Consider the following 12,947-nt stretch of genomic DNA (forward strand, 5'->3'; position numbering starts at 1 on the left):
GACCATTGAAGAAAGAGCCTGGGTTTTATTCCTTCCTAACTCTCCCTAGAACCAAAGTAGTATTCGACCTTCAATAAATTCGTATCAATTCCTGCTTTGATGTTACAGTCTGAGCCCAGAAGAGGTTGTGAGCTCTTCTGAGTCATACAGGTAATGAGTGGCAGAGTCGGGACTGAAATTTTCAGTCTTGTTCACCCCGACTGCAGGTCTGAGCTAATTACTGTGTGTGCACATGCAACACATGAGCCTGCAAGTGAGTGTGTGTCCGGAGTATCTTCAGTACCCCCTGAGCATCTGCTTTTAGAATTATTTTATCCAGGGACCCATAACAACCTGTGGTCTTTCAGCAGCCTTCCTCTGACCCCTACAATCACTATTACTCCTGGAGAAGGAGGGACATGGAGAGGGAAATGGATTTGCCTTCTTCTGATCATCCAGACTGTTCCCTTAATATCTGGGTAATTCCAACTCACAAAACGTCTCCCTAAGGTAAGAGATGGTTGCTTTCAACCTATCACTTTTCCAGGTGTAGAGGTCAGGGCAGCATTATTCAAAAACCCTAATTCAGGGGTGCCTGGGTGCCTCATTTGTATAAGCCTCGGACTCCTGATCTCAACTCGGGTCTTGACCTCAGGGTCCTAGTTGGAGCCTGCGTTGAGCTCCAATGCTGGGCAGGGAGCCCACTTAAAAAAATCCCCCCCAAACCCTAATTCAGTACAGGGGCTCCTGCCACGGGTGAACCCTCTCGCTTCTACAAACTGTCACATTGTCAACACCAGACGGCGCTGTGTCCCCGCTGGCTTTTGAATCACCACGTCGAGCACACAAAAGGCCAGGTTTTCCTCCAGGACAGTTCACGGCTTGGTTCCCAACATCCCGCATTTCTAACCGCCTTCCGTGTGTGTGTATGTATGTGTGTGTGTCTGTCTGTCTGTCTGTAGGGGACGGTCCCATCTTAATCAGTCGTGACCCAGTCTGAAAAGCCGCGTCTCCTGCTTTCAGCACTATTATCGACTGGAACGAAATCCCTTTAGAGCTGTGCGCCCCTGGCCTCCCTCCGCCCAGCGCTGTGTGGCTTTCGCGACAGGGCCCGCCGAGCACACCAGCCCCGTTCGCGGTGCCCCGGGCAGAGACTCGCGCCCGGCTCACCTGTTCCCGGGGGCGAGCTGCGTCCATCCCTCCCAGGACCTGCACTGCACGAGCTCCCTCCGCGTTCCTCTTCTACTTTCCTGCCTCCGCCGGGATCGGCAAGTGGCATTTTGTGGGGGGAGGCGGGGAGAAGGGCGGGGAAGGGGCCTGGCGGGGAGGGGCGTCGGAGCGCTGTCGCCGAGTATCGCGCCGCCCTCTCCGCCCCGCGCCGGGGTGTGGGCGCGGCGCAGCGCGCGGCAGAGGGCCGGGCGCGTGGGGACGCGGGAGTGCGGGGTTCTCGGCGAGCCGCGCGGCGCCGGAGCACGCTGGCCGCCTGAGCTCGGCGCGGAGCCCGGGGCCCAGAGCCGCCGCCACCCGCCCCTGTGCGCGCCCCGCCATGGAGCCCTCGCACAAAGACGCCGAGACGGCGGCGGCGGCGGCGGCGGTGGCGGCGGCTGACCCCCGCGCCGCGTCCTCGTCCAGCGGGGTGGTGGTGCAGGTCCGCGAGAAGAAGGGCCCCCTGCGCGCCGCCATCCCCTACATGCCCTTCCCGGTGGCCGTCATCTGCCTCTTCCTCAACACCTTCGTGCCGGGATTGGGTAAGACGCAGCGGCGCTCGCGACCCCTGCGCCCCGAGCCCCGCCGCGGAGGGCACCGGGGGACGCCCTCGGGTGGCGCCCGCGCGCGCCCCGGCCCGCGCTCCCAGCGCCCCCAGGCGGGTGGCCAAGGCTTGCGGAGTGGGCGCCCGGGGGGAGGCGTCGCTTGGGGCTCCCTGACCCGACCTTTACCTCCTCCCACCTGTGAGCTCGATGGTGCGGCCCCAAGAGCCGGAACTTTACCGGGGACCCCGGGCCAGCTGGCGGCTCCCCCGGCCCCCGCGAGCCTCCGCTCCAGACGCCCCGGAATCCTGCCCCTAGCGCGCGCTCTTGGGAGCCCCTTTCTTCGAGGGGCTGGGGGCCCAGCCGGGGGAGCGCGGCGGCGTGGAGCTCCCGGGCGTTAGAGAGGTCCGCCGAGGTCGGGAAGAAGGGGACTAGCTGGGCTTTGGAGACACCCCGCGAGCCCTACTGTCTTCGCGGGGTGCGGACCGTGCGGGGGCGAGTGTCCCCTGCCTCCTTCCGGGGTGTCCGCGATTCCGCCAGCACCCGGGGAGGGGGACGGTCTCATCAGTTTGAATTCCTGTGGGTTTGGACCACTCTCGGCCAGAGGTGACCCCATAGCTCCCTTCGGCTCTCAAGAAAGTGGGAAGCGCGCCGATATAATTCTGTGTGGGACTCTGGCTGCCCGGAGGAGGCCCTGTTGCTCCCAGTGTCCCAAATTTTAAGAGTCCCATTACAGAGGTAGGGGTGCTCAAGGTTGCAGAGAGAAGTTTCCCTGACCCTCCCTCTCCTGACCCAACCGCAAATCTCTGTCTGCGTGCCCTCCCCCAACTCCCGGCCTGCTTGCTTGCTTGCTTGCTTGCTTGCTTGGCATCCGCTGTTCTTGCCGGGAGGCCCCTCCGCACCCCAAGTGCGTGCGGGACTAGAGCGGTAGCCACCTCTGTGCCCTCCCCAGGAGAGAGCCTGCCCCCGCCCCAGCCAGTTGCCAGCGCCTGGCTCCAAATTCCCAAGAACAGAGGTCAGCTGGAAGCCGTTTGCTGATTTACTATGGTCTTTCTCACGGCCTCGCGCTTAGCCTGCTCCCTGGGGCGGTGCGTGGCCAGGGTAGCGAAGGTCACGCCCATCCACGCGGGTCGCGTTCACTTTCCCTTCGGTGCTTGCTTCTGCTTGTGCCCTGGGTGGCTGCGGAGGCCGGGCTTGCAGATCTGTCTGAGCAGGAGGTTAGGTGGGCGGCAGCGGTGCTCCCCCCTGGCGGCGAGTCCAGCAGCCTGTCCCCTCCGTCCCCTCCCCCGGCCCAGGGCCGTGTCACCAGGCCGGCTGTCCCCACAGTTAGACGCCGCGGGGACAGCTAGCTGTTGTTAGTTTGCGTCAGAAATTTCCACCTGCTGGAGTACAAACGCACCGCCTAGTCTCTGGGGACCTGAAGATCATGGTCTGGGATGGGTCTTCATTCCCCTTTTTTAAAAAAAAGTGAAGTAAACGGCACCTTGTATGGTCTTTTGCAGAATTAGATGCATTGCGTTCCCGTTTGGGAGGGGTCGTCCCAAGCTGCTGGGTGAGGGGATTTCTCCCCTCCGCCCCTGCCCACGGCAGACCCATGCAGGAGGCAGCAACTAGCTGCCCACCTCCATGCTGTACTGGCTTTCCCAGCTCTCCCCACCCTGGGTTATGCCTCTGCCCCTGGCATCCAGCTCTGTCTTCCCTCTTTGCACCTCCCTTTGTTAGATCAGAATCCTATGGGATTTTTCTAGTAATACTTTCTGAGGAGCCAGAAGAAAATAAAGGGGAAATTAGCAAATGCAAAAGTAATAAAACAGGTGAGCCAAGGGTGTACAGTTTTCTGAATTTTCAAGGACCGAATCCAGGAACACCCCCCCTACCCCCCCCCCCCACCCCGTTTTGTTTTGCTTGTCATTGTCTGGTTGGCAGGCGCACAGCTCCACCCCTCCTCCCCCCACCCGGCTGGCTTCTGCACTCCCAGGGAGGGGCTCCTGATCCTGGGTGGTGTTTCTCATCTGTAAGTCAAGGATGCCTTTCACTCTGGACTGTGGAGAGGACCGTATGAAATTCTAGAAAGCTCAGCGGTTGGGCAAAGAGGCAGTGCTCCTGGGAGAGTGGGTTCCTCTTGCCCCTGGCCCTTCTGCAGGGCTGAGCACTGCCCCCCACCACTGGGTGTGTTGGACACTCTCCAGGACCTTGGCTTTGAGTCCTGTGGATCTCTCTGCAGTGGAGCCCAGGGTGACAATGCAGGCCACGCAAAACTTGCAGGTGTGTTCTGTTCTGTTGGCTTTTTTTTTGTTATTGTTGTTGTTTTGTTTTATTTGTCCTCCATGAGCGGTGTGAGTGGCCTCAGTACCTGGAAATCATCTCCTTGGCCTAGATCCCCTCTGCCAGGCTCTGCCAGGTCCTTGTGGCTTATCTGAAGCTCCCATGAAAACTGAATATTGATGTCGGGCTCTGCCCTTTGATGAAATGCAGCTTTTTTTCAATGCATGTGCTCTCATTCATTCAACCAGCACAGAGCACCCACTACCTACCAGGCGCAGGGGCGTGAGGATGAGTAAGTCAGTCCAGGTGTCAGAGACTATGGGAACATGGAGGCAAACTTAGTTTGGATTTGATAAATGCTGTCAAGGCAGCAAGAACAGAGTGTTTGAGCACAGTTACTTCTTCCTAGAAGGACGTGGGGTCCAGAGAAAGCCTCCCAGAGGTGTTGTAGGAGGTGAGACCCTGCCTAGGGAGTCAGCCACAGGGCCGCAAGCCCTTGCTACCCTCACTTTACTTCCACTCTTCGAAAATGGGTCAGACCTTTGGCCCCAAGATTGGTTCTTTTTTCTGGAAACTTGCTCCTCTGCAAGTCTTTTCCACATCTGCAAATCAAATGGGACAGAGTGGGTGGGGTGGGGGGTGGCTGGAGGCAGGCATGTGGTTCCTCTGACAGGTGTCTCTAGTGTGAGAAGCCCAGTCCTTACAATCCCCGGCGACTTGTCGATATAAGTGACAGTGCTGTCACTCTGTCGAGGAGGTTTCCTCTCCCGGGATTTCTGATTTGTGGTCACTCTGACTCCTCATTGGAACAATACAAAAGAAATTTTAAAAATGGATGACAATAGGGGTGCCTGGGTGGCTCAGTTGGTTAAGCATTCGACTCTTGGTTTCCTCGGCTCAGGTCATGATCTCAGGGTCTTGAGATGGGCTTCTCTCTCCCTCTCCCTTTATCCCTCCCCCTGCCCGTGCGCACAGTGTGCATATACTCTCTCTCAAACAAATCAGCAAATAAATCTTTAAAATCTTTAAAAATATACATGGTCAGTAACTTCACAGTCCAAAAAACAGGGCATTTATAAGTTTATACACAATTCTTTACATATGTGATGAAAATTAATTGTTATGCCCCAGAATGGATGGAAAGTTTGTCTGTTAGGTTACAGACAGAATTATACTTTCATACTTAAAAATTTTATCTTTATTGATTGAGTTGGTGCAACGAAAATGTTGGTGACTCAGATGGCGACAGGGAAGTGATGGGGGGAGCGCTTCCCTTGACCATTACCCATTCCTTCAGACTAATGTTAGCCATAAATTGGATATTCATAAATATTTAGTCTATCTCTAATATACTGCCTACCCTTTGACACCCAACTAAAGTCTTGCCTCCGTAGCAAAAGAATCATGGGATGGCTCAGTTTCTGTCTTTCTTCTAGCCCCGAGGCTAGAAGATGATTATTATCTAGCTGATGATTATTGCCCTATCTTGTGGCATCTATTGCTGACTTTTTTTTTAAATTGTTTCAAGAGTTTATTTTTTGCTTCTGTAAATGTAAGTTCCTTGAAAGTAGCAACCATTTTAAATTTCTCCTTGATATAGTATAGTATATGTGAATGAATATTGACTAGAATTATACTCCTGGAATAGACATTGGAGATCATCTGGTCCAATGCCTTTATTTTATATGTAAGTACAGTGGTCTCAAGCATGCAAGGATCCAGGAAATTTACATCATATTCAACCTTTTAAAGGAAGTTATTTAAGTATGTATTTCAGTAAAACCAGAGAGTAAACCAAGAGAGAAGATACGAGATCCAGGAAACAAGGGATCCGATTCAGGGCAGCCATGAAAATCGAGGATAAAATCATTCAGCAGGCCTGAGAGCAGTCAGTCTTCTTTAGAGTGGGAAGATGAGGGCCCCAAGGAAGAGTTTTCTGAGAATGGTGTGAAAAGGGAACATTCCATAGAGCTAAGAGTATTATTGGGACTGCCAGAAATTAAACATTTGATTAAAAAAAAAAAGGAAGGCAATTAGTAACAACAGTAAAGACAAAAGGCTCTGGAAAAGCATTAAAATCCAAAAGTGAAGCAAAATGCCCAATTAGATCAGAAGGTCAACAGACTTCAAAAAAGAAGAATAAAAATATTCCAAACAATAAATGGAATGAGAAAGGATTTGGAAGGTATTGGGGATAGGGTGTAGAAAACACATGTTTCTTCCACCAACAATAAAAAAAAAGAGAGGTAATGAGCGATTTCGGGGAGACCAAAAATTTTTCAGGGAAGGCATAGCTCAAATATGAAGCAGATCAAAATGTGGCCTGATATGGAGCAAATGATGGAATATAAAAAAGGCTCTTCGAGGCGCATAGAGTCTGTGTCATTGGAACTGTGGTGCACAGTATGGGCTCTTAGCACCGCTTTGACTCTGCAGCAAAGAATATTTGCTTAGTCATAATAATATAAATGCTGCTCAGTGGTTTTCAGCTTTTAAAAGCAACCACAGACAAGGCGCTGAAGACTGCTTAATAATAGCTATAAAGGAAGATGTAAAGTTTTTCCATCTTGACAACATAAAAGGAAAACTATGGCCCGTAGAAGTCGGCAGGTGGATTGTGATAGATTATTATTCTGTATTATTCACTGTCCTCCCTGAAAAGAGGATGGCACATCTGTGCCTGACGCTATGTGGCTTGCCATGCTTCCTGGGGAAGGGGGATCCTTCCTTCCCTGTGCGCTGATAACAGGCTTGGCCACGTGACTTGCTCTGGCCAGTCGGATGTGAGTGGCAGTGACATAGGCCATGACCGAGCAGACACTTTAAGGGGCCTTGTGAGGTTCTGGCATTGGTCTTCTTGTGCTCCCGTGAGAGTGGCAGGTCTCAGAGGGAGGCTGCTCTTCAGGCTGCTTCCCAGAATCAAAAGGGCATCAGAAACAGGGAACGGCACATCATAGGGCTAAGAAATAAGCGTGAGTTGCCAAGATCTTGCAGCAGCTGGCATCGTTACCACCCTAGGGCACCCTGCAAAGCTGACGGATGCAGAGAGGGTAGGGGAGAGGTGTGACTCCTCTCCCCGTATAAAGTTGGGGGCGTCGTCAAGAGATGCTGTCAGTAGTTTGTAGACCAAGAAATAAAGGGTACCAAGGTGATCAGTGGATGAACCGAAATAGGGCTATGTTGGGACAGTGGGACAATTGTGGGACGATGATATACTGGGATAATATTGGAACAAGAGCAGCGGGAAGTTGAGGGCTGATGTCAGTCAGCTAATCTTACATACCATAGCAGAAAGTCAATGCCTAATGTTGATAAAACATGAAAAAGCAATATAAGTATACGCCGGAGGTTAGAAAAACATCAGAAGAATTCCCACTCTTTCTGACATCACCGTTGTTTCTTTACCGACTGGTTCATTCCCAGCAGTGTCCGTCCATGCTGACATTGTCCCCCCACCCTTTTAAAAATAGCTTGTTTTGATCTTCCACCCCCCTCCCGCCACTGCTCTTTCCCTGCTCCCCCTTACAGTACAGGTCCCTGCAGGAGTTCCTGGATTGGCTGCCACCAATCCCTCTCCGCTCGCTTTCTCTTGAACCCATTGTGGTCGTTCTGCACCCGTGGTCCGCCACTCAGCTGAATTGTACTTTGCAGGATCCCAAGCTCCTCCGGGTTGCTAAATCCCATGCCCAGGTCTCTATCTCCTCCTCCTGGAGTGCTCCGTAGCGCCAGACACAGTCCCCACGCCCTCCTTGAAAACACTGTCTTCCTCTGGCTTCTGGAACACTTCCCTCTCTTGGTTTACTCTGTACCTCACAGCTCCTTCTCCGTCTCCCTTGCTCATCTTGGCAGCCTCCAAACTTGGGGATCCCTGGGGCACTTGAGGCTCTTGATCTTGGCCTTCTCTTTGACCTTGCTCTTCTTCCTGCCTACGCCGGCTCCTTTGATGGTGTCTCCTGGCTTTTACTTGCATCTTTAGAATGACCACTCCCAAAGCCAGATCTCCAACTTGGACCTTCCCCTGGACTCTGGAGTCTTATACCCAACTGACTTCCCCACACCTCCACTTGGAAACCACAAGGCATCCGACACTAACTCACCTAAACCAAGCTCCTGCTGTTCTTCCCCAGACCTGCTTCTCCCTCCTTCGCCCCCCTTGCAGCAAATGGCATCCATCCAGGAGCTCAGGCATAAACCCGGTCTCATCCTTGACTCCTCTTGTTCTCACACCCCACGCCCAATCTGTCAGGAAACGCTCTTGGCTCTGCTTTCAAAATCTATTCAGTGTCTGACCACTTCTTACCACGCTGCTTCTGCCTTGCTGGTCCAAGCCCCATCTTCTCCTGAATGGTTGCCATGGTCTGCTCACCTTTATTGATGTTCCTAGTGGTCTCTTTTCAACATGGCCACCAGGACTATCCTTTGAAATCATGAGTGAGTCAGATCAGGTCATTTTTTTGAGCTGGAAACCCTCCAACGGCTCAGCTCTGCATCACCCAGAGCCAAAGCTCAAGGTTTTATCATAACCCACAAGGGCTGGGGCCAGAACTTTCCCGAAGAAAGGTAAGATGACCCTCAGGTATAATCTAAAATTTTCTGGTACCTATATCATAAAACACTAAAAGGAACAGGTGAAATTAACTTTACCTAGTATATATATATATATATATATTTTTTTTTTTAAGATTTTATTTATTTATTTGACAGAGATCACAAGTAGGCAGAGAAGCAGGCAGAGAGAGAGGAAGCAGGCTCCCTGCTAAGCAGAGAGCCCGATGTGGGGCTCGATCCCAGGACCCTGGGATCATAACCTGAGTGGCTTTAACCCACTGAGCCACCCAGGCACCCCCCTAGTATATTTTATTTAACTCAATATCCCCAATAAATTTATCATCCAGTGCATGTCAATCACAATTGTTAAGGATATGTTTAATATTTCTTTTTTACATACCATGTGTTCAGAGTCTTACAGCATGTCTCAGTTTAGACCAGCCCCACACCAGGGCCTGCAGCTCCAGAGCGTCCTCTGTCCACCGTCCTTTGGATTCACCTCCCGCTGCTCTCACTCTTGCTCACTCTGTTCCAGCCCTACTGGCCTCTTTGCCATTCCTTGGATATTTTATTTTATTTGTTTATTTTTTAAGATTTTATTTGTTTACTTAAGGAAGAAATAGAGCAGAGAGAGAGAACACACACGAGAGGTGGGGAGAGGCAGAGGGAGAGGGAGAAGCAGACTCCCCACCGAGCATGGATCCTGATGTGGGACTTGATCCCAGGACCCCAGGATCATGACCCAAGCCGAAGGCAGACACTTAACCAATTGAGCCACCCAGGTGCCCCCATTTTAGGAGCCACCTTCGCACCTCAGAGCAGTGCTGTTTGCTGTTCCTTCTGCCTGGCGGGCTTGTCCCACAGATATATATGTGGCTCACACATTCAGGACCTGCTACAGAGCCACAGCCTCAAGGCCACACAGCTGTTTTGTGGGTGCTGGGTTCCTCTTAACATGTACCACAGAGGGGGTGGCTTAAGCAACAGGAATTTATCTTCATGCTTCTGTAGGCTGGGCTGGCTTCTCCTGAGGCCTCTCTGCCTGGCTTATAGATGGCCGTGCTCTCCCTGTCCTCTCCCTGTCTTTGCTCTGTGCGTGCGCGTGTCTGTGTCCTAATTTCCCCTTCTTTTAAGGACACAAGTCGTCCTGGGTTAGGGTCCACCCAAAGACCTCATTTTAACTTAATCACCTCTTTAAAGGTCTAACCTCCAGGGGCACCCAGAGGCTCAGCTGGTTGAGTATCTGACTCTTGGCTTCTTCAGCTCGGGTCATGATCTCGGGGTCATGGGATCATGCCCCATGTCGGGCTCCCTGCAGGAGGGAGTCTGCTTGAGCTTCTCTCCCTCTGCCCTCCCCACCCAAATAAATAAAAGAATCTTAAAAACAAACAAACAAAAAAGATCTTATCTCCAAATACAGTCACAGTCTTAAGAGCTGGGGGTGAGGATTTCAATGTGTGGGTTTTGAGGGGACACAGTTCAGCCCAGACACCTTCCTAGATGATCTCACTTAAGACGGCAGCTCTCCCCTTCCTCCCAACTTCCCCTCCGCCCCACACGCCCTACCTTTCCCTACTTCCTTTTCCTCGAGAGCACTGTTGCTGTCAAACATAGTGTATATTTAACTAATTTTCTTTATTGTCTGTTTTTTGTTTGTTTGGCTGGTTTGGGTCTGTTCTGTTCATCGCTGTATCTCTGCACCCTAGAACAGAGCCTCGTTCATGACGGGGTTCCATAAATAGAAGTGCTTGCCTTCGGGAAAGCTGGACTCGGCAGGGAGAGCTCTGAGTACAGGCAACTGTTGCTTTCCCCTAAAAGCCCTTTTCCCCCTATTTGATTTTTAAAAAACTGTGTATTACTTGCTTTTTTGTGGGGGGAGGGCTGGGATAAGAATCAATGCCACGGAAAGAGAAGGGGCTTTTATGTGTCACTGATAGGAATGTAAATTGGGACATCTTTCCCGGAAACCAGTTTGGCTTGATACTTTACGTATCAAGAGTCTTCAGGGGCGCCTGGGTGGCTCAGAGGGTTGAGCCTCTGCCTTTGGCTCAGGTCATGATCTCAGGGTTCTGGGATCAAGCCCCGCATCGGGCTCTCTGCTCGGCAGGGAGCCTGCTTCCTCCTCTCTCTCTCTCTGCCTGCCTCTCTGCCTACTTGTGATCTCTGTCTGCCAAATAAATAAATAAAATATTAAAAAAAAAAAAAGAGTCTTCAAATGTTCATACCCTTTAAGTCAGTAATTCCACTTGCAGGAACTCATCCTAAGAAAACAATCAAAAACAGGCACAGAAAGTTAGGCATAAAGATATGCCACGAAGCCTTATTTATAACATTGAAAATGATAAACAAACCTGGGCGCCTGGCTGGCTCAGTGGGTGGAGCAGGCGACTCTCCATCTCGGGGTCATGAGTTCGAGCCCACGTGAGGCATAGAGATGACTATAAAAACAGTATTATAAAAAAAAACCCAGATGACAACAATAGAAGGATGATAGAATATTATTTACCCATTGAAATGTGTTTACAAAGACTTTCTGATGAGGAACAGCAAGCTGTAGGAAGAAATGAGAAAAACGTAGTTTGAAATTGTGTGGTCTGTAGGATTTCACATCTTTTGCATTTCCTGGATTCTAAGGCACTTCTTTCCCCCAGATGTGGATGTTTCTGAATGTGAGACTGCTATCAAGAGAAATGGTTTCTTTCTTTTCTTACTTTCTTTCCTAAAAAGTTGTTGCTCAGTTCATGGTGTGTTTCCTGATCAGTGCAATCTTTTTTAAAATTTATTTTTAAATTATTATTATTATTTTAATAAATATTTTATTTATTTATTTGACAGAGAGAGAGATCACAAGTAGGCAGAGAGGCAGGCAGAGAGTGGGTGGGGGGGAAGCAGGTGTCCTGCTGAGCAGAGAGCCCAGGTGTGGGGCTCGATCCCAGGACCCTGAGATCATGACCTGGGCTAAAGGCAGAGCCTAAACCACTGAGCCACCCAGGCACCTCTGATTAGTGCAATCTTAAAATCAAGCATGTACAAGGTAGAAGACAGACGGGTAGATAAATCCAGGCGACCCTGGGAGATTTACATACAGGTGGGGAGCGCCTGGGGGCTATTTTCTTCTTTATACTTTTACGCATTTCCCAAATTTTCTAAAACAAACACAAAACATATTACTTTTGTAATCGGAAAAATGGAACCAGCATTGTCTCCAGTGAACCTCCTTCCCGTAGGGCTCTGTTAGTCTAATGCAATTACTGATGTGTTTTCACAACGGTGACGTGCTGGGAGATGCCTGAGGCAGTGGAGTTCCCGCAGGATCGTTAATAATCAGTGTCCACGAGGCACTGTGTCAGGGGTGGCAACGGGGTCAGCACATTGCCACTCTCAGAAGCCGAGTGACAGCTGCTCCGTGCGTCTCCCGTGGGATGTGTCCTGCCGCGGCTTGGGCCAGGGGTGACCAGGTCATGTTCAGTAGCAACAACAGCATCCCTGTTTGCTCTGAGATGTTGCAAGGGACCAAGCTGCTGGAAGTGGTCAGCCAGCGGGTGCTACTAGGGAAGTCCGCGTTTCCAGTGAGTGTCACCGAGTGCTGAGCCAAGGAGAGTGACTTCCGAGCGCCTCTGGCAGGGCTGACTGGCTGACAGGGGGTGCGCTGTAGTAAATGGGTGTGTGAGTGTGGAGGAAGGGCCCCCCTCATGTGGTCACAGTGGTGAGGGAATGCTTTCCACCAGAACTGGTTGGCTGGGAAGTGAGCAATGGGCTGGACAGAACGACCTGGACGGCAGGGAACGGAGTAACATTTCCAGCGGTGGGTCCCGATTTCTGAAGCCCCAAGTGTCATGGAAGCTGGAGGCAGTTTCCGAGTTGGCTCTGGTTCTCAAGAGCACAGAACTCTGAGCAGGTCCCCTCACCTCTCTGAGCCTCTGCGGGACGGGAGCTCAGGACTCGTGCTTGGCCACCTCACAAGGTCATTGTGTTCTCTTAACCACTAGTTAGCATTGACCGAATGTTCTTTGTTCCCAAGGTCGTTTCTGGGGGTGTTCTCTCAGTGCCCCCATCCCGCAGGGTGGGCAGGACCCCCGGAAGCACTTCCTGGTCCCTCAGAGCCGAGACCTGGCTCACACGTCCGACACGCTGGGGGTGCCCCCCAAACCCAGGGCCCGAAGCCCACCTCACTGTTGGGCTAGAGGCGATGCGAGCAGGGACCCGTGAGGAGTGTGTGTGTGTGTGCATGTGTGTGCAGGTGTGTCGCACACACAAATGCCCTCCCAGGCTTTAACTTTACCTTCCGAGTGGCCCAGATCCTTGAGACCCCACCACCGGGGCCAGGCCTGTGCGTTGGGCCTACAGTGTGGGAGCTTCCCGAGAGAATGGGGTGCGGGGCCTCCGTGCCCCAGGCTGAGCCGAGCT

The 12,947-nt window shown here is 51.7% G+C and overlaps 1 protein-coding gene across 2 annotated transcripts in view; it reads left to right on the plus strand.

The window, feature by feature from the left end:
• Positions 1–1,341: 1,341 nt before the first annotated feature.
• Positions 1,342–12,947, plus strand: part of STUM (stum, mechanosensory transduction mediator homolog) — a 55,077-nt gene continuing 43,471 nt past the window's right edge. For both annotated transcript variants that reach the window (XM_045069607.1, XM_045069608.1), the window contains exon 1: positions 1,342–1,727. In XM_045069607.1, coding sequence (XP_044925542.1) covers positions 1,526–1,727 — 202 coding nt within the window. In that variant the 5' untranslated portion in view covers positions 1,342–1,525. The remainder of the gene's footprint in view (positions 1,728–12,947) is intronic.

This window comes from Mustela putorius, unplaced genomic scaffold, assembly GCF_011764305.1.
Source record: "Mustela putorius furo isolate JIRA1106 unplaced genomic scaffold, ASM1176430v1.1 tig00003942_pilon_pilon_pilon, whole genome shotgun sequence".
Lineage (NCBI taxonomy): Eukaryota > Metazoa > Chordata > Mammalia > Carnivora > Mustelidae > Mustela > Mustela putorius.